The sequence below is a fragment of the Gymnogyps californianus genome, chromosome 3 (assembly GCF_018139145.2).
Source record: "Gymnogyps californianus isolate 813 chromosome 3, ASM1813914v2, whole genome shotgun sequence".
NCBI lineage: Eukaryota > Metazoa > Chordata > Aves > Accipitriformes > Cathartidae > Gymnogyps > Gymnogyps californianus.
This window is the reverse complement of record NC_059473.1, coordinates 95,730,766-95,753,224: the sequence shown is the minus strand read 5'-3', so window position 1 is coordinate 95,753,224 and position 22,459 is coordinate 95,730,766. Positions and strand designations below refer to the sequence as shown.

The 22,459-nt window shown below is 36.2% G+C and overlaps 1 protein-coding gene across 1 annotated transcript in view; it reads left to right on the top strand.

The window, feature by feature from the left end:
• The window catches only part of ADGRB3 (adhesion G protein-coupled receptor B3), a 473,802-nt gene that overhangs the window by 435,644 nt on the left and 15,699 nt on the right, over positions 1-22,459 (top strand). Inside the window, exons 23-28 of the mRNA XM_050893783.1 lie at positions 1,274-1,359; positions 4,846-4,944; positions 5,277-5,448; positions 12,501-12,596; positions 13,991-14,030; positions 16,593-17,236. Of these exons, the coding sequence (XP_050749740.1) occupies positions 1,274-1,359; positions 4,846-4,944; positions 5,277-5,448; positions 12,501-12,596; positions 13,991-14,030; positions 16,593-17,236 (1,137 nt within the window). The remainder of the gene's footprint in view (positions 1-1,273; positions 1,360-4,845; positions 4,945-5,276; positions 5,449-12,500; positions 12,597-13,990; positions 14,031-16,592; positions 17,237-22,459) is intronic.

Here is a 22,459-nt window from a genome sequence, read left to right as displayed (position 1 = left end):
GTTTACTACTCCCATAGAGTTTGTCTCATCATTGCCTGGAGTCAAGCCAGGATCCTTTTGTACAATTCACAGTCCCTGTCATGACAGAGGAGCCAAGGATGTTTACAAAAAGCCAGTCATAATTTTCACATGGAACTGTATGTTCTCTGTGTAATTGGCAAGCTTTGTTCAGAGATGTTTGAAGTTCACAGTCGCAGTTTGCCCTACCATTAGCTAGTAGCTGTGGAAGGAGCTGTTCCATGCAGCCACTTAAGCCTAAGTGTTTGCAGCAAAAGAATTATATAACATCAGCTGAAAAATGTAAATGCTGAAAATAAAGTGATAATAAGAAAAGCTGGAAAAGAGTTGGCAGGACAGACTGGCAACAATTAGGCATTTTGGCACAGGTCTTGAAAAATCTGTTTGAAAGGAAAAAAGGGTTACCTTTTTCTAATAGAAAAAAAAGGAACATTTATTTAATAGATTCAAAACTTGATATTACCTCTTTGCAGGGCCATGCAGAGACAGGTTCATAGAGTTCAGTTCAATAATACAAATGGATAATAACAGTCATTAAGTTGTCCATTAAATGCCATTAGTATGTCCATTGAGTGCCAAAGTCTGACTGCTGAAACACTTGAATTTTTTTTTAGGTTAGATCTTCAGCCCATGTATGTGATCATAACACCATTTGCTTTAATGGAGCTAAACAGACTTACCCCAGGCATTCATCTGGCCCACAAAAAAAGGAAACTGCAGTCAAACAAGGCTCAAGACTGGCATTTTGGTGAATGACATAGACAGTGACTAATGTGCAGGAGGATATGGAAAACCACAGGCTGGTTCTGCATAAGTGGGAACACCCACATGGGCCATAAATGCTTAAAAAGGAACACAGTTACGGTCATTGTGTGCTCTGACTAGCTCTTCCCGTGCACACAACTCATATGCAGTGATTTTCCTGGAATAGGATATATTGTTGCAATTAAAACTGAGGAAATATTAAAGCTATGTTACTCCAGCTTCTGGCCAGCAGACATGTACACATATAACTTGATATCAGGCATAATTCAAGATTCAAAAATAAGCCTGTTGCAGTGTGCGTATGTGTTATCTATTTGAGAATACGGCCTTTTGATGTGCTCAGGGACGGTGTTACACAATTTCTGAAGCAATACTCTGAAACGTAACAAGAGGCATTTTGCAGGCCTGTAAGAGCCTTTTTCTGAAGTAACAGGATAAAATATTTTCTTTCAGGCACTGAAAGATCAACCGTTTGTTTTCTGTTTGACAGGTCAACATGGTGATTGGCATTTTGGTATTTAATAAACTTGTTTCCAGAGATGGAATCCTAGATAAAAAGCTCAAACACAGAGCGGGGTAAGCAACAATTGGGTTATTTTAAAGTATATTAAAATTGTATCACCAATTTTCAATTACAGATATTCACCAAAAATGCTTTTGATTGTGCTTTGAACTTTTATATCAGTGTAACAGTGTGTCTAACAGATTCCATTCATCTCAAAAGCTGCCGTTGCATTACCCTGAGGGAATGCAACTAAACAAACTAAATATAATAAAACACAAGTACAACAGTATTAAGTTAATAAGAATGAGGATTAAACAAATCTGAGCGGAGGTTTCACAAGACTGTCGCGCAAGTAAAGTTGTTGCAGATGATAGGAAAAGAATTTTATGAACTGTGTGTACTGATGGAACCAATTATTTTTCTCTAGCTGTCAAATTTAATTACTATGGTGGGAAATGTTACTCATTTGTGTAAACTATTACAAAATATATTTTACAGCAATATATCCCTTGCTGAGGTCAATGTTATTCTGCCATTCTGACTATGTGAAGAACTTGCCTTTGTTCTTACATCCATATCTACATAGATGTATGTTCTAAATTAGTGTAACAGAATTTCAAAGTAAAAAACCATGTTTTACAAGCTAAAAAAGAAAAAGGGTAAATGCAAATTCTGTGTTATTGATTATTTACTTGCATTTACATTCAAATTCTGTTTGTTATCATGAGAAGAAAGGATTATGACAGTGGTGGTATCAGAAACTGTTTTTCAGTGGATGACAATGATTTGAAGTACTGCAGCAGCAAACCTAGATTCATTCCTTATTGGGCAAAAATATTTCACAAGTGCATCATCACCTTCTTAATGTTTATGAAAGTATATTTAAACTTTGAGTAATCATTTTTTACAGCTACATGTTCTAGTATTGTCTTTTGGGCCAGCTTATAGTTAACACCACCAATATCTGTATTTCTAGCAATGATAAGCAATGATATCTTCATTTTATTGTGTATTACTGCTATGGGTAAATTTATTACAGCTTCACTTTGAATGATTTTACCATTTCACTAACAGTAGCATTCCTAATAAGTTCAATTCATTGGTTAGATGAGCAAATTTATGACAAATACTTCAGCTGGTGTTATTTACATTTAATATTAATTCAATTAAATCTTTCTGGTTTTCAGCTCTTTCACCATCATTCTGACAAATATGTACCAAAAGCTTTCATTTTGTTTCTTCTCTTTTCCTCCTTTTTCATTAGAAATTATTAATTTCTTGACCTCACTTTTGTATACATTACTCCATCAACATTCTTAACTGTGTCATAACACTGATGAAATCTAGAATGTTATACAACTACTCAAATTATTTCAAGAGTAGTAATAACTTAGTAATCACCAATTCAAATTCACATCTGCTCTAATCCAGTGATTTAAGGAGTTGGAGCAGACACGAGTTTGGCCTTGTATGTTTTCTAAGGATATCCAAGCTTAGATTTAACTGCATCTGGGTTTTTTTTTCAGCTACTCGATTGTAGGCTATAGAAATCTATTTGCTTATAGTATACTTTCCTGATGAAACAAATAACTTGCTTTCTAACAGTGTGCAACTAAGTACAGAGGTATTTTATTTTAAAATAAATGGATAAAGAACTAGAAATTATTCTGTCAGAAACAATCCAGCTATTCTGGGAAAGCATGTAGATACCCTAATGAGAAACAATCCTAACTTTTGTGATAGTATGAGATGGTGGCTTGGCAACAGCATTCCTTGATACTACTTGGCAGATTACGGGTCTTGAGTCATTCTTTGGGGCACAGAAATTGGTGCAGCATTTGACCTCCAGTAGAAAGGGGATTGTCACTCATTTCTCAAGTATCTCTTGCCAGCCATGCTCAGGAAGGCAACTTCATTCTTTCTGGCAAACTTTGGACTTATACCTGTCAAAAGTTCAGTCAAAAGTTCAGCTGTAGAAATAATTGATGTAGGAATTAAAGCAGTGAACAGGGCAAAATATGCTAACTCCATGTGCTTTTTACCACCTGAATAAGCATATGGAGAATCAACAAGTGGGAAAAAAAAAAGATATGTTGTCTTGAGGGATCTCAATTATTTTCCTGGCATAAGGGGTAGCATACATATATGCCCAACCAGAAAGATTATATTTGGTTTATATACACATCAAGTTCTATTATTATTTGCAAGATCCAGAACAGATCTATAGAGGTAAAGAGAATAATCTAGTCTGATAACGTTGAAGTATTGCCAAGCAAAGACGGAAAGTATTTTCCCAAGCTTAGTTTAAGCTTACCCAAGGCATTTTTCTAGTTCATTCATTAATGTAGATCTTTAATTGGTGTAAACTGATGTGGATTCACTGAGTTCTTTTCACACCCCACAATCAACTTATACAAGGTCATGGTTCTCACTGTTTTCTTATGGAAAAAAATGCCTTTTTATGGAAAATATACTGCACTTTTTAAATGGAAAGTCATGATTTGGTTTATCAAAATGGAAACCACTGGATTTCAATGTTGTTTTGGGCAGTATGTTAAAAATCTTGGAAATGCTGGGTTTGGTAACAAAAAGGCGTTCTGTTGGTTGAAATAACTGGGAAAATACTGAAGTGTTACCTATCTTCACCATACTGACGACTTTCCAGCTGGGAATAGGTAAAGCACTCTTCCTGTGGTATCTCAGTCAGCTATGGTTACTCCTGGTTCTGGTAGCAGAAAGCGAAGGAATAGCAAGTCTTTATTTAGTCAACTCAGGAAGTTGAATGCATGCTGTATGTAAAAGAAAATTTAAATTCCAGGTTTTGCCCTTTAACTCTTCTGACAGGTGCCGAGGTACAATTGTCCATACAAAGTGCTTTGAGCTTAATGCTTGTGTACTGTGTTTTATTAAAATGCAAAACAGGTCACCCTTTTTTTAGTACCAACTGATATTTATTTCATCAGATTCCATACATTTCAAGCCCTGTATTCAGACCTTTATATGGCATGAATAAAAGCACTCCAGATGTTAGTGGGCCATTCAGATCCCTAGTACAAATCTGACTATACAGTACGCCCATACTGATTTGATGCTTGAATACATGTTGCAGGTTTCTTTCCCTATTAATGCTCTGTAATTATACATACTTTGTACTCCTCCTTTAAGTGTCCTGTGCGCTTTCTCAAGCAAGTTTGGATACAACAGTCTTTTAACAGGTCTGAATAGAGGGATTTCACTTTGTGTGTCTATCCTAGCACGTGCTTATGTTTACTTCAGTGTACTGAGCAGTTTTGATCACTGGACATTTGGGGCCTTTTTTAGCTTAAATAGAAGAAATAGAGTCTGCATGAAATGAAGCCCCATACCATTAACATTTAAAGCTAACAATAATGTAAAGTACAAAGTACAGTTTTGCAACAACATAGAGCATTCATCCTGAATAAGTCTACTTACTTTTTCTGCATGACATCATATTTAAAAGCTAAATTTCAGTAGCAACGTTTTTTGGTGACAATTCAATATTTTGTTCTTTTTGTGGGTGTTCTGTTTGTTTGCAGTCAGATGAGTGAGCCTCATAGCGGTTTGACGCTCAAATGTGCCAAGTGTGGAGTAGTTTCAACAACAGCTTTGTCAGCCACCACCGCCAGTAATGCCATGTTAGTCCTGATCATTTACATCTTCTTGTTACAAATCTTATGCAGTGCATGTGAGACAATAGTTTGATGATGACAACTGTGTTTGTTAACACTGTATAGAGTGCTGAGCACGTTTAAATACTTTTTAACAAAAAAAAAAAAATTGCAACTGTGTTTATTAACTGAATACAGGATATTCTTTAGAACATAAAGTACGACACTGTTACGTTCTTGTCTGTGATTTTCAAGTTAACTTGATAAAGTGCCATCCTTAAATATGTTTTATTTTAATAGTGAGCTTTTAATCATTTTTTACAATAGTACAATGCTCCTTTTCTCTTTTTTTTCAATAGGGCATCCCTTTGGAGTTCCTGTGTGGTGTTGCCACTTCTAGCCCTGACTTGGATGTCTGCAGTTTTGGCCATGACAGACAAAAGATCAATATTATTTCAGATACTTTTTGCAGTATTTGATTCATTACAAGGCTTTGTTATTGTCATGGTCCATTGTATTCTCCGAAGGGAGGTGAGGAATGGCTTCCCAGTTTTCTAAAGGGCTGTGTTCCTATTAATCTCTCAACTACTCTTTAATGTTATATACAGCTTGCTCTGTGGAAATATATTTAATAGAAAGAGAAAAGTATTTTACGGTGAGATGTAGAGGAACAAGTGAAAGACAGAAGGGGAAGATCAGTTAATTCCAGGTGCAGAATGTCAGTTTCAGTATAAAACTATACCCACTTAATTAAAGGTGGCTTTTAATCAATCCCAAGTTCAGTTTATTTTTAAGTGTTAGGCTTTCCCAATATTGTGAGTATAGGGAAGTGCTAACATGAATGCCCTTTTCCTGAAGGCCAAAAGCTATAGATTTTTACAATCTCTAAAACTGATTCAAACACAAAATGATTTCTGCTTATACTGTCCCTGAAAGAGGACACGAGGAGATGAGGTGCTATGTTGGTGAAGACCTACACTTTCAATTCTACAAACTCAGGTACATACTTACGGTAACATACTTAAGTTATGGGGACAGTGAGGATGAAGACAGATGAATGCTTTGAGAACAGAGAGGAGAAGCTAGTACCCTGGCCTGCCCTTCACAGCTCAGTGCCACCCACCACAGAATTCATCACTACTGAAAACTGATGTCAAAGCTACCACACAAGTGCTCTTTAATCTGGCTCTGGTGACAGCTTCTCTAACCTGTGATCTAACCTGCTAACTAACCCTACATTTTTATTGAGATAAGTTTGAGAGCAGTAACACAACAGCTTTGTTGGCAGACCTGTGGTAGTGGGACAGTCTATCAAAAATGAGCAGGCGGAGCCGGAGTGGAGAGCAGTAACCTGGTCCACTGGCATATCTATGCGTTAGCCATATTACAATTACAAACCAAATTACACTGTCTAGCATGTTTCCCTGTGATTGGCAAGAGTTATTCAAAAGCACTTCAGGACTAAAAAACCAGGAAGATGTTTCAAGAAAGGTTTATTGTCAATGTTGAGTGAGGAATCTCACTCACACAGTGGTTTCCCTTTCCACCATTCACACCCTTTAAACATTGAAACTCACTATATTCATGAAAAAGAATTATGAGTGACATCATAATTTATTTCAATCTTTCAGTAGTGTACCACTTTGCATGAACTTAATATCACTATCCTACACAGTATGCATATATATCAAAGAATTAAGTTTTCAATTTTTAAGGAAAAAACTTATCAATATCTTGCAGAAATTAGCACCTTCCATTGTGCTGACTCCATCCCACTTTATTCAAGCGTTAGAGGCTATGAACGTTTGTTTTTCTTAGTTTATGAGCTTTCATAGTGGAAGGGGCTTACCTCCTTTAATACTTTTTCTTTTTTCTTCTTTTTTCTTTTCTTTTTTTTTTTTTTTTGTTCAGGATAAAAATGTGTACAGAATAAGAGATTCTATTCCAGACAAATCAATTTTATGTAGAACTGTCTTGCTATCCCCTTATTTGCTACAGCATTTTCTTTCCCCATATGATTTACATCTGAGAAAGAGGGTATTCTCTTCTGTAGACCTGAAAGCCATCATTTCACATACTCTTTTACTAAAATGGTAACACACTGCAACTATTTTCAGTAGAAAGAATGGTAGTTCCATACTGATTTTCCTGTCTATGAAATTTGTATTTCCATTGGGATATATTAATTAGCCTGGAAAGGGCATACCGCCTCCCACTTACTGTCCTAAGGAACCATTTTTATTTTAAAATATATATCTTTAGCTCAAGGTTGCAGATGAAACCTTCAAAAACAAAGCAGTATAAACAGCATTACCTTTCACAGAATCATAGAATCATAGAATATCTGAAGTCGGAAGGGACCTATAAGGATCATTGAGTCCAACTCCCTGCTCCTCGCAGGACTACCTAAAACTAAACCATATGACTAAGAGCGTCATCCAGATGCTTCTTGAACTCTGACAGGCTTGGTGCTGTGACCACTTCCCTGGGGAGCCTGTTCCAGTGACCGACCATCCTCTCAGTGAAGAACTTTTTCCTAATGTCCAATCTGAACTTCCCCTGACACAGCTTCATTCCATTTCCTCGTGTCCTTTGCGAGGATGCAGAGAGGTTGCAACACATACCTGGTTATCAGTCACTGACTTCGTCAAAACCCAGACCAAAATCCATGAGAAATTCTATAAGTAACGTATAGCATGGTATAAAATAAAAAAAATTCGGACATTAAAGACTGCCTCAGTGCAGTAATGCAGGAGTTCATTTGGAAAAAAAATATTTTTACTACTTAAGATGAAATTGAACGGACATCTTCCCACAATGTCCCAAACCTTGAATTCAAGACAGGTTCCCTACTCTAATGACAGCCATTTGCTGCAAATGCTTCATTCCCAGGGAATGCTTCAATATTGCTGAACATCTAATGGAAACATTCTTGTCTGACCCTACTCATAGGTAGGACTGTGGTGATAGAGGTGGAATTAGTCTTTTCTATAAGTAAACTCAGTTTTCAAATTCTTAGGGTACCTTGACTTGAACCACTTTTAACTTACTGCTTCTAGTGCAAGCAATAAGCAAAAAAGCCTGCTTATAAAGATGTTTATACAGGAATTCAGAATCTTAATTGTTTGTGTGTAGGCAATCAACCAGTTATCATTTATTTTATTCGCTTCTCTTTTAACAAATCACATATACATATCTCATCTAACTGCAAAGAAACATTACTTAATTTAACTACTTAAAGGAGTTGTTCCCACAAACCAGTCTTGGCAGTTACACCTCCTGGTCCTAACACTGAAATTCTATAAGAAAGGCATTTGATAAAACAACTAATCAATCTGTCTACATGGTATCTTAAAAATGACCTCATGACAAGATTTCCCAATGAGGTCCAAAAAGCACCTAGGTTTGATAAGGTTGTCCCTTACCAAAAAGGGGAAGGAGTTTTTTCTTCAGTCATGACAACATAGGCAGAAGTAAATGTACAGAGACAACTTATTCACTAATCAGTAGATTATCTCCAGTCAAGATGATGATAGTGGTGGTGGTGGAAACAAGCCTAGGCATATTGCTGTTTGAACTCTGTTTGACAGAACATATTGAATCTTCTTTAGTCCTCCAGATTTAAATTGTAAACTGGGCAAAAAAACTTGAGGAACTAATTAAGGTATTTTTTTATATATGAGAAAAGAAAATGAATAGAATATTATTCAAGAACAGCAAAGAAGTAAAATCTGATGCACTGAAAAAATTTTTGTTTCAAAAATGTGTATGGTCTGCATTTATATGGACGAGTTTGCAGCAGCAAAGACATAATTGTTTACTGCAACAAGTTCCTACACAGAAAGAGACATAACTCCAGCAAGTTATTTTTCAATCTGGCTCTAGACAGTCTGGCTTTCTAGCTCCAGAGACCCTTAGGTGAGTACAAGCCAAGATAGTGGCCATCACGCACAGTGCGCAATGCAGTCTTTGCACTGCACAGGGTACCTCCCCAGCTGAAAAAATAGTCTGTTACTTTCTGTTGTCTGCAAAAGCATTTTGCTCTGCCAGTGCTTGTCAGGGAAATCCTGCCAACATATTTGTCACTCTTGATGACAGCTACAAAGCTATCTCAGTTATAGCCTATAGGATTGATCTAATATTTATAGCATGCCAGCACAGGCAAAACAATAATTCTGACTGTCAGGAAAAAAAATATGGGGTGGAATATATCACCATAAAATTCAAACAAAGAAGAGGACAGCCCTGCTTTACTATGCCTTTATTGTCGTGTGTGTCTATTAAGACACAGACTTTTACAATTATATATATAAAACCCCTGTTTTTCCTCTTAGTTATATTGATATAAACATAAATGATGGAAAAATTTTTTTACTTTCTCTAATATGCCGTATCAATGATCTTGTGTGACAAGGGCTGCATTAGGAAGCCAGGGAGGTCCACCGAGTAAGACAAACAGCTAGAATAGAACTATGTGTTGTGTCTGTTTCTGTCCTCCATCAATGTCTTTTGGAAAGATATTAGATCTTTCTATACTTCCATTTCCTGACTTCTAAGATAAATATAATACTTCTTAAACATGAGACCTCTTATAGACCATTTGGAAATTAGGAAAGAAAAATGCAAAGAGTTAAGTATTATTGCTTTATGTTGCCTTCTTAGTCCAGAGAGCCTAGTATTTTTTTTTTTCCCCTCTTCTTGCTGTTTAAATACCTAATTGGGCATTGGAAGATGGTGAGGCATGTGTCACAGAACAGAGCATGATAGGAGAGGTTAGTGCTGAAGCTTCTCCATCAGAGCAAAATGGGGTTTTTTTGACCTGCTTGAACAAGAGATTATCTAAAGCTAATTTGAATCACACTGAGTAACTCCAGCTAATGCTGGTGATGGGAGGAACCCACATGTGTTTTCTCCTTTTGCTGTGGTCTGCTGACTAGAGAGCATTTGGATTAAATGCATCATTGGTGTCTCAAGCCCACATTTCTGTATTGCAGGAGTAAAAAAAAAAGAGTGCGTGAGTAGGGAGAGGGCAAGTTATAAAAGCGTGGAGTTGGTTACTGTTGCTAAGGAAACCACTTCCCTGGTATCCGCACGTTCATCATATCTGTCTCTCCTGCTCTGCCTAGCTCTAAGAAAATCTTGTAACTTGATGTTAAAAGGGGGTAGGGGGAAACAAATTATGTTTCAAAGTAAAATGTAAAGACAGCACAGTCTTTACATACTCAAACAAGTTTGAACAAGCATTTTAGAATAATAAACTGGTATTTAGAAAGTTCAACCTTTTTGTTTCTGACTTGTGTGAGGACACCTAGAAGTTGCAACATATGTCGATATGATGAATACAGCTACATTTGACATTCTGTTAACATGTTCAAATCATATGCTGCTTGCACTTCAGAAACATTGTAAGAAATATGCACATTTAAGAGGATCCTAACATCAAGATTCACCACTTTAATATAGAAGGTAGGGAAATTAGGACACGAGATTCTTGAGATCTCTGGAGCTATCTGAACTGGGGAAGCTTCATGAACACAGAGTCCCAAAAATAAGGAGGGCCACTGCATAGAGTGAGAGGTCACATAGTGTGTTCTGAAGTAATAATGCTTTAGGGTCAAGTGTCATGAGGCTTGAGGTGAGATTCAGCACAGCTGGGGATACTTTGGAGGGAGGGATTTTTATTTTATTTTTTTGACAAATCACTGTGCCAGTGCTTATCCAAGAGCATAAAAGTCTGAAGTGTGACCTGACTTCAGCACTGATAAAGTGAAAGAAGTCTTGGATTAAATTTGCAACAACTGAGAGATGCCAAATTAAATTAATGATGTCAAACACATGGAAAACCATAGCAAGTGTAGTGCTTAAAATCAGAATCTGAGTCACGATACAGGTCAAGCACACTTTACGTTACCCTACCACATGTGGGAAGTCTCGACATTTTGAAATCAATCCAAACCTTCCCACCTTACTTCATTCTTCTTTCTGCTCTATATTAGTCTTTGTCCACCTGCAACAGTCACTTATCAAGACTGCAGAGCACTCTTACTCATTTAAGGGTTGAGCACTTTAAAACAATGCTTCCTAATTACAAAAATAAATAATTTTTTTCTATTTCATTTTCCTTTTTGTGAAAGCTCTTAAACAGCTTGCAGTAGAATATGATGTATTGAAAGGGGAGGCCTTTTCATCAGCAACAATTAATGAATTATCCTCTTATGCTGTTCACAAAATGTCTATGAGTAGAATACAATTTTCTTCCTTTTAATTATTCTGAATAAGACATCAAGTAATTTCTACAGATAATAAATGGAATGTAGATTTTTTGTAGGCATTTCATTGAGAGTATTTTCATATTCACACAAGAAATGATACTAGTTTGTTTTGGTTGGATGTCACCCAACTAAGTTCCTGTTTTCCAAGTCACATCTTGCAATCAGGTTGTAAATATGGATACTTGCATTTCTGGAATGAACATTCACATTTTAAAACTTAGATTGTATTGCTATATTAGAATGCATCTAAGGATACATATAGAAGTGAAACAAATTAGGTTTTGCATTCAAAGAAATATTCTCTGTATACTTTTAAAGTATTGGTAAAAATACTCCTTTCCCTTCCAAAAGTTGCCTTGTCCCTACTATGGTATGTGAGAGAAAGCAGCAAAATATATTTCCATTCTACTGTCAGCAAACAGGAACTGCATTTTTCTTTTGAATGTGCCTCTCTGTTGAACCGCATCTTTCTTAAATAAGTGTTGCACAATAATATTTCTTTAGACATACATTCTGCCCAAAATCAAAGTAAAAAAAAGCCTTTCCTATGAAAAGATAATTCCTCAAATACACTTGTGTTTTAGGAACAAGTCTTCAAATTTACTTTATGGATCATATTAATAAACAGTAATTTCTGTGAAGTTCCTTTTTTTTTTTAGTTTCAAGAAACCGGACTCTGTGCAAACAGTCCACTTTTCTTCTTGTGCTCACACTGAAGGTACTTACCTGGTCTGAAGAGTTTTACTCCTAGAAGAGATGCATGAGATTCCCTATACATGGAGTTAGAGCTTATGATTGGAATCAGTAACATCTTTCAAATTGGCTTATTCTTTAAAGTATAATTAGGAGAGCACTATATATCTGATTATAGTAACTGTTAAGAACTGTCTTTCAAGAATCTTACATTCATCAAGCAGAAGATACCTTTTATTTTGCAATGGTTAATAGTATATCTATTAATCCTGCTATCATCAGACCTGTACCAATCTGGATGAGAAGACGAAGCCAAATACTATCACCCAAGACAGATATGGCTGGAGTACCAGATCATCACTGACTACTAGTCAATTCTGTCCATAGGCAAATCTAATTCTGTGGTCTTGGTGTGACAGACTGCAGACTCTGCAGCAGCCACAAAATACAGCAAATGTATGAAATGGCAGAAATAAGCATTTATGTTTACTGCTTCTGGTTTATTAAGTATGCTAAAGAAAATTCATGCATTGTGTTCCATACGGTTTAATTTAATCTCTAATAGGAGTAGAGTATATGATGGTGCACAAGAATCAGTATAAGATATTGTTTTCACAGGTTCAAGACGCATTCAGATGTCGACTGAGAAATTGCCAGGATCCAATCAATGCAGATTCTTCAAGTTCTTTTCCTAATGGACATGCTCAAATCATGGTTAGCTTTTATTTTTTTCTTTGACTCTTCATTTAGTGTTTCTATCCAAAAGAAAAAACTTACAGTACTGTACGTGGCAAGTATGCACAGCTGAAATATTAACACCATTTTTAAGCATAAGTCTGTTTACATCATTATCTGCTTGCTTAAATCTCTTAGCAAGTTTTAAATTATTGGTGTGATCATTTAGTGGAGCACAGTGAATTATTATCTTCCACCAGTGTTCTTTATGACAAAAGTTTCTTACATAGAAAATGAGAAAGTAATCTAATAATATATCACGACTTTTCCTACTGTTGGTGTAAAGAACACTGATACATTTGAGATTCTTGCCTTCATAAGGCCTTGAAAAATGTTCCTCTCAACTAATTCAGAGAAGGAGAAAGTGCTAGACATTCTAGAGGGGGAATCTATTTAGTGGCTTGAATTAAGGAGACAGTGAATGTCTTTCTTAGTATGCCAATTTGGATTTACTAATATTGGTAGGTGGTATACTAAGACAGAACATCGGTCCCTTTGCTTTCAATGACAGTTTGTCATTGATTATAATGGGGACAGGATCAGGCCCTAAAAAAATGCAAGGCTCAGCAAGCAGATGACCTTCAAACAATGGTGAATCAGAAAAGAATCCAATGTTTGGACTTCACAATCAAGAAGGAGGTCAGTTTTATTAAACATTTTTCATGTACTAAACTTTCTGTGGAAATAAAAACAGTTGAAAATTACTTGAATTCTATAACAGGATAAATAATTTTGCTTAACTGGGAAAAGTGTGCTTGGATTTTCAACTATTAAAATTAATTCTTAGGTCTTACAATTTGTTTTTGCTCAACGAAATAAATAATAATTGTTTTCAGGGAGTACAAACGTTATGTGATTACGTTAGTAGCAAGGATGGACAGAATGTTATATAACAAATAACCACTTCATAACAAATTAATGAAGTTTCAGACAGGGTGGACTAATTGGATTACAATTATTCACAGTAATTTGTATTGCAGACTATTTTCCATATTTCTGTTTATAAAATTACTATGAAAAGCTTCCTTAAAGATGATCCTTCCATGAGATGTAGAAGTTACTCTTCCATATACATAAAAAAACTATACACTGTATCGTTTTATTAAAATTATATACTCTACTTCCACCTATTTTATTTTATTTTTTCTGGTCAGGCAGCATACTTTGAAAACCACCCAGTTATACTTTAGGAAACTTTGTAAAGCTCTGCTGTTGTAAAACAGTACACTTCACCTTCTCAGCAACAAGAAACCACTTTTAAGAGACTATGACTCTGTAAGTAGGACATTTTGGAAGCGCTAGTTGGCAAAAAGGTATTGTGGTTTAGTTTTCAATTAATAATGGTTGTCCTGTTTCGTTGTTTCTTCTTACAGACCGATTTTGAAAAGGACGTGGACATTGCTTGTCGGTCAGGTAAGAACATTGAGAGAGTATTTAGCCAACAAAAAGAAGTCTTGTACTAGTTCCTTGTGAAGTGAAAACCAGAAAAATATCAGAATTTAATTGTTTACAACACATATTTATAAATGTAAAAAAAAAAGTGATGCCACTGTATGAACACATTTATTTCATTTTCTTGCAAAAGCCTTTTACTAGAATTCAGCAGTTGGGAAGCAGCCAAAGGTATGATTGCCTATTAGAAAGCAAATGGTTTTGGAAAGAAGATCAGTCTTATACACAAAATTTTCCTTGCCCTGGTACACAAGCAAATGTGAAACAGTCATTTTGCTACCAAAAAAAAAAAAATTAACATAGTGTGTCTTAAAAGCTATGTATATGAAGGATGCATCAACTGGTTTAGTTTTAAAGAGGGTAAATTTTTTAGGGCTCTAAGTGAAATCAACAGTAGCTTCAGCAACATGGTATCAAGAAAATGAAATTTGATTCTACTTTATCAGAACAAGTTGGGTTTTTTAAGACATTTCAGTAATGTGATCTTTAATGAGTCAGCTATGTCTTTTTCTGCATATTAAAAATAACACATTTTAAGAAATTTATTTGCCAACCTTGCTTAAATAAAGCACAGTGTAAAATAAATGACCCTTTAAACCCCATAGAAATTTTTAAATCTAGGAGATATTCCCGAAGGACAGTTTACCTAGGGAGGCAATCCTGCCTAGACACCCTCTGTTTTCATTGAACAGAGAAAGAAAGAGAGAGAGGGGGTCCTCTGCACAGGGTGAGTCAGGGCAGAAGCCTGACTCAGCTGTTCTGCATCACCCACCTGGAGGACACTGTCTCTTTTCGCTGGCTATATGGGCAGCCAAGAAGGCTGATCTCATTAAGGTTAAGTTTGAGTTTCCAGTCACCCACCTTTAAAAATCTTCCAGTTCAGTTTCTTGCAACATGTTAATAATTCTTCCATATGGATTAGTTTTAATATGCACGTGTATTTTGAAGGGAGCAAGATAGTACACTGTAACACAAATGCATGTCTGTCACCATCCAATGCAGACAAAAGTCCAGCATTGGTCCATGTAGCTCCTACTTCTTACCTTTGCCAACATAGCTCTGCAGTATGGAGAGCCTTGTCAGGGGCATCCTTAAAGAGATGGACTTCGAATACAGTTATGAACAGGCTTTACTAGATAAACATTTAAACTCAGTTTCTTTTAGTGAAAGATTTAAGAAGAGGTCACTGGTTGAAGTGTCTTAACAAGTGTGACTGGAAACAATGAAGCAACCACACTGAAGTCGGGTATTTGTGCACTGTTGTTTAGAGGCAAATTGTTCTTTTCATAATGGAAAAATGAGAGGCAGTTTTGTGTGAGGTAGGAGAGTGGGATGCCTTATGAGCTGCTTGCTGTGGAACATGGCAGTGAACTGACAGGTACCGGGGGATCTGGGTCATCAGAGCCCTCAGGCTACCAAAAGGGATATAAATGTAACACCTGAGATACTTCAGGTTGTCTTACTGTCTCAGCCCATGAGCTGGATTTTATTGCACAAACTAGCACTGGTGTGAATTAAAATATTTTCAACTGGGACAAGAAAATCCTTGCACCCAGATGGAATAAGCCCAGTAATTGGTTACTTTATTTTTTTTTTTCTTACTATCTATCATTTTTCTTTCATTACAAATGTTGAATTATAGACTTACATTTATTTTTTAAGATCAATAATCGTGACTAAATAGGTGCTTTGCTTTTGACTGGATACTTCAGTGCTCCTGGAAATTTTGTATTCTGTGACAGGATTAATAACTTTTACATGTGGAGCTAAATCCAACAAAAAAATTGCTGGATGTTGCTACAAGTTTGACCAGGAAGGCCTAGGTCTACACCAGAAGTGGATTACGACTGTTTTATGAGACAGGTTTATATTCTTTATAACCTTTTCAGATGCAGCAAAATATGTCTTTCTGATACCAATGGAATTTCTTCCCATGTGGATAATTTTTTGTCACGTTTATTTAAAAATAATTTAACACAGAAGAGTTTAAAAAGGTCAGTGAAAAGGAATGTTTAGGAGCTCAGGAACACATGTTCATAGTTATAATCTTATGGAAGGTCATTACAATGGATTGACAAAACGATTCTGCCTTACAAACTGTTTGACATTTTCCAGGAGGTTATGTGGAGTTAATAATAGCAGTACAGATGTCATAGTGTATTTTTTTGGAAAACTCTTAATCGAGTTCCACATGGGAGGCTTTTGCTTAAGCTGTAGGTCACCTAAGATCTATGTAAGGCAGTAGGAATAAATGAAGGAGTGTTTTTAATTTATATAAATGACTGAGGCTTAGTCAGAGATCTGTGTCAGTTATACATGGTAGATTAAGACATGTTGATCTAAAAAAAAAAACAAACCAATCTTCCCAAAACAATATTTACAGAATAAAAGTTATTAAATGGATAGAAAAAGAGTTAAGAAGATGCACTGGTAAAGGGAGTGCTGCTAAATAAAGCCACAAGAAAAAGCAGTGTTAGGCAGACATGGTTTCATGTTATAAGAATTCTGTTCTCTGACCCACAGTTCTGCATAAAGACATTGGACCTTGCAGAGCAGCTACTATAACAGGAACGCTTTCTAGAATTTCACTAAATGATGAAGAGGAGGAGAAGGGACCAAACCCTGAAGGAATGAGCTATTCTACCTTGCCTGGAAACATCATCTCCAAAGTCATCATCCAGCAACCAACAGGTCTCCACATGCCTATGAGTATGAGTGAACTGGCCAATCAGTGCTTGAAAAAAGACAACAGTGAGTTGCGGAGGACTGTGTATTTATGCACTGATGATAATTTGAGAGGTGCAGATATGGACATAGTCCATCCTCAAGAACGGATGATAGAAAGCGACTATATCGTCATGCCCCGGGGCTCAGTAAATACCCAGCCATCACTGAAAGATGAGAGCAAAATGAATATAGGCATGGATACGTTGCCTCATGAAAGGCTGTTGCACTACAAAGTTAATCCAGAGTTCAATATGAATCCCTCTGTAATGGACCAATTTAATATCAATTTAGACCAGCATCTTCCCACCCAAGAACATATGCAGAATTTACCATTTGAGCCCCGCACAGCAGTGAAGAATTTCATTGCCTCAGAGCTGGATGACAACGCAGGATTATCAAGAAGTGAAACTGGATCCACAATATCAATGAGCTCTTTAGAGGTCAGTAGTGCATAAACAAATTGCATGCTCTGTGGTTCTAATTATATGATAAGACAATAAATTGTGTCTTGTGTCTAAGGGGTGAAGCTAATGTTTTAATTCAGTATAAATTATTGTTTGGGATCATACACTGCTGTTCATATTTCTCTCATTGTCAGAAGTGTTTATGCCTAGAAAACAAGATTAAAGTTTCAGAGCCAGTCTGTATGAAACTGTATAGTTCTGGAGATTTAACATTCCACACAACTGCAAAGGATTTCGTGACCTACCAGGTAAAGTCCACTGGAAAATACTGTGTTGCTATGAGAAGAAAAACTATTCCTGCAAGATACAAACGATAACCATTGACCCTACCTGCAAGCACATGCAGTTGAAAATATTTGCCATTTTATTGTTGACAATCATATCTGTCTCAGATATGACAGGTCTGATTCTGCTCTCATTAGTGTAAATCTTGGATTCTTCCATCCAATCATTTACTATTTACTGATTTATTTTCTATACACATTTGCATGTTTGCATGTGTGTGCAGGCATTGGTACAACTGATGTGTGCAACAGGTACAGGTGGACTGCATGTGGAGTATCCTAGATTCCAGTCAGATTGCAAAAGTGAACTGAAAAGACTTTAAAAGGGTTTCAGTTCATTACTATAATCTGTCTGTGAGATTTAAACATTATAAAAGTGAAAGGTATTTACATCATTTCTTAAGACCTAAATTTCAAATACTGCCATTCCTATTGAGCCTTTAGTTATGCAAAACCACCAGTGAGGTGGACTTGATTTCATACTTGGGCCTCCTTAAGAATTGGAAATATATTTCACCAGCATTTCAAATGTTATGAAATGTAGCAGTTGGTGGGAAAGAAAAAGACAAATGAGAAAAATATGGTACTTACTCATTCTCTGAAAGAAGTTCCAGATGGAAAAAAATCCTACTGTATGTGTAAACTTGAAGCCATTAGCTATTACTCTGCAATGTTTGGACCCGTCTGTGTAGGGAAGCAGTAACTTTACCTGATTTTTCAATTGTTAGACACAGAACTGTAGCCAATATTTCATAGAATAGGGGATACTTGTGGTACTTCTTTTAAAATTGAGTTGAAATTTTATGTGTGTATCGAGTGGAGAGTTTGGGCAGAAGAACAGAACTTAGTTTCTTTTCAAGAGATGCCTTTACAAGGTTTGAAAGTGAAGTATTTCCCTTGCTGTTTATATTGTGTGTGTACTATCATAAGTTTTTATAAGACATAATTTAACTGAAAAAATTAATTGAAAAATGAAGTGTGGGGTTTTGCAAGTAATCAAATAGTACCCACTTTTTGTTTGTTGTTAAAGTGAACATGTATAATCTTGGGACAAATTTTCAAAATTATTTCTAAAAGATAGTGCAAGCGCTTGCCCACTCAGTGCTCAGACAGACAGGCTCTTACAAAGCAAGTTTGCGTCGTTAAAGAAGTCACTGCCCTCAGCTCAGATATATTAGTTAAAAGATCTTGGGTGGTGCACAGGAGTTCTTCTGCAATTTAATGCAACCCCAGAAGCAGGATAGCTAAAGTCACCTTCCCGTAGTATCCTCTCCTATGTATCTACAATACCATCTCTCAGATTCTTTTTGTCAGATATAGAGACTCAAATCCAGCCCGGTTAAGATTAGACATATGGATGAGATATCTAGGGAAGGTTCACAATTCCTTGAGAAAAGAGACATACCTGCCACCATATAATCCACTCCACCTGAGGTCTAAATTGCTCTCTGGTGATGCCTGTTTCTTTCCATTGGTGACAAAGGCCATCTAGGAGACCTGAAAAAAGGAGACCTTAGTTAAGTTGTAAAAATTGGGACAATAATTACTTCATCTTACAAAGAGTTCCACTTCCTGAGGCCACTTTGGAAAATGTGCCTGAAAATCTATGAATATAATGTACTGCTCCTTTAGACTTCATTTTTTTTAACTGTATTTGTATCATATTTTAAGCTTACCTCTCAGATGGGATATAGGTAGCAAATCTGAATCACCATTCTGTATATAATTTTTATGCTCAGAAGAGACTACTAAGTTTGTAGTAGAAAATGTAGTAAAATATAATAAAAATTGGTAGTAAATATTTAGTCTCCTCTAACTTGGTAAATATATTAGGTTTAGAAAGCTGTATTTTTGTTCAGAAAGCTGTAAACTGTTACTTTATTAAACCTAACTGAACCCAGCATAATTCCATGTATTAGGAAAAAAACAGATATTAGGGCAGATCAGAAATTAAAGGAACTCTGTTGGCTTTTGTGTTTGCCTTTGTGGTTCTCAGCACTACTTGTTCATATACCATTACTTCATCTTTTGACAAGGATGTGCTGCAATGTAGATAGGAACATGAAAAAAATTGTACATAGAAGAAAATCAGTCTCAAGCAGATCCAGATAAGCAGATCCAGTCAGATAAAGAATGTGATTGTGGTTTTATGTACCCAGTGTGTAAGAAGCAAGGCTTGAGGTAAAGCCCCAAAATGCTATTGGCTAGAACTGACCAGCTGGATTAACTTTTATTGCTGCCATAAACAAAATAAAGAAGGGAGGGCAAGGGATTTTTTCCAAAATATTTTTGATGTCCAGTACAATATAATTTTAGATTTCAAGATCTTTCAAAAAACAAGGCTTTGTCAGACACTATGGAGCGGCAAAACCTGCAGCAGGACATTCAAGATCATTCTGCCCACGTTTTTCTAGACAGAGCATGACTAGACCATCTCTAAAGGAGAAGATCCTGAGCAGTAGGAAGCCTCCTTCTCCTATCAGCTCATACTGCTGTCCCACCCGAAGTCCAACATAAAGGATTTCTGCTCTATAGGGACAGCTCCCCTTTCACTTCTCTGAAGAAACAGAGATGTCCCGAGAGGCGGTGGAGGCCTCCCTTTGTGTCTTCTGCATATTCTGTACAGGGAGTTGGGTTCCTGCACTGTTTTCCACTTCATGTTTCCAGGTGCCTTCTCTGGAATTAGCATACTGCTATTACTTTTATCATGTAATTAGACACTAATTATCAACTACCATGTAATTAAAATGCACTTAGGCAGTTGTGACCTGTGTTAACACAATTCTTTCTTTTTTTTTTTAAATTTAAGGTCAGTAATTATTAAGAACATAATAACGGGAATAGCTTACACAGAGGTTAGAGAATTTATCATCTCATCAGAGTGCCTTAAGATGTCAAGTGACGCATTTTCAGCCAAGATCCAACCCAGCTTCTGAATTCAGAAGTGTAATTATGAACCCACAAACACCTCTAGCCACAAAAATACTAGAGGCATAACTGTTTGCCACTGGACACCCAGTAAAATACAATATATAGACATACATACAATAGTTCTTATTTGTCCACTCATTTCATGGTAGATGCTAGTTTTGTGGCCATAAAACTGAACGAGCAAAATGAGAGGACACTTTGGACAATAGAAACTCTACATTTTTTTGCATTGTAAAATAAAATTATTTCTTTTAAATTTCATTTCTGTCTTACTAGTGAAACACTAGAGTATTGTGTTTCAAGGAACCAGTTTGCATAAATATATGCATTATCATTCAAAGAATTCAATATGTTTGGAAAATTTAGCTTTTGAGTAACAACTTTACCCTCCTAAGTTCATGAAATCAATTATTTTCTGTATTTTGCACATTCCAAGAGATGATCAGCCCTTAGAACAATATGTGTCTATTCAAATAATGTAAAAGTGTATAGAGAGATAAACACATAGACAAAAACCCAAAGCTATTAAAAGTGAAGGCTGAAATGTCAGGTCTTTTTCATGTTCTTTTTTATTTAGACTTTGTATTCATTATCATCATTGGTAATGGATGTTTTGGAACACAACTATAGTATCAGCACAAGAACATATGTCCTGTCTTTTAACGCTGCAGGGAGGATCCATCACCCCTATCATTAGATATCTAAATGTAGGCATTCCCTATCTGATATGGAAAAAGAGCTTTTCACATTTGGCTCCTCTTTAGAGTCAATGGAGAGAAATAGGCACTTTTGGGCCACTTTTAGACATGTGCTCCAAGATGAAGTAAATCACATGCCCTCAGTGCAGGTGTCTCTCTTCAGGTGCCGTAGAGGAAGCCAGAATGAGTAGTTCAGACATAAACATAAAAAATGTTGATGTCCTAAATTTAGTTGGATGAATCCTATGGTGCGTCACAAACTTTCTTCTAGTTTTTATATCTGCATATTTTTTTCTCAAGAAAATGCTTAGTTGGGAACAATCAAATGCTTTATTATATATGGAAGAATTCCAACTTTCAAAAGATAATCTGAGAATACCATAATATTTACATACAAGTATTGCCCAAATAAGTATAAATTTAAGGATCTGCAGATTCCCAATGTGCAAGTCAGTGATTTTTTATTTTATTTGGTATGTACCCAACAGTACTCATGCAATTTTAGGCACAGGCAGGCATATTAGTACATCACAGAGTTTCTTAGGACGAGTAATTGAACATCTGGCTAATCTCCTGCACATCCCTTATATGCATGGATTAAAACTGGCTTTGCTACCTTGGCATCGAAGTGGCTTGGAGTATGCTCCTTCAGTTCAAAGTGTTTTGATTTTAATGAAGAAAGCACTCTCGATACACTCTTTTGGAATGTTTTTTGTTTTGAAAATGTACACTCAAAGTGGTGATCTCATTAAAATTAAATTCCTTTGAAGTGAAGTAGTGCATTCCCAGCCGCTTAGATGCAAGGAAAGGTTAGGAGGTTTAAATGCAGAGGAAGAAGCTGATCTGTGCAGCGTATCTCCAGGATAAGCAATTCTTTTCTTTTTATTGTTCCAAAAAATGCAAGAGGGAGTAGATACCTGCTGCCTGAATATGCAAGGAGACTTGCATCGTTACCTTCATGGAAGAAGAATGACGGGTTCTTTCAAGGGAACTATGGTTATTGTAGTGTAAGCAGAAATGGAAAAGAGCTCAAAGGAGACAAAGACTTTTAACTATTATAAGAGGAAGCGCATGCAAAGACAGGCAATAGAAACATTTATTAAAGGAAAAAAAGAGCATCTGCTTTATAAGAACAGGAAGGAAAGGACTTCCCAAACTGTTTGCCATGCAAAGGACTGGAATTCTCCTTCCAGTCTCATATCTTCTTTCTTTATTTTTCTGTCTCAGTTTCTGCTATGAGATCTTTACGTGGAGAAAGACATAAAGCCCTTAGATGGGAAGTTGAT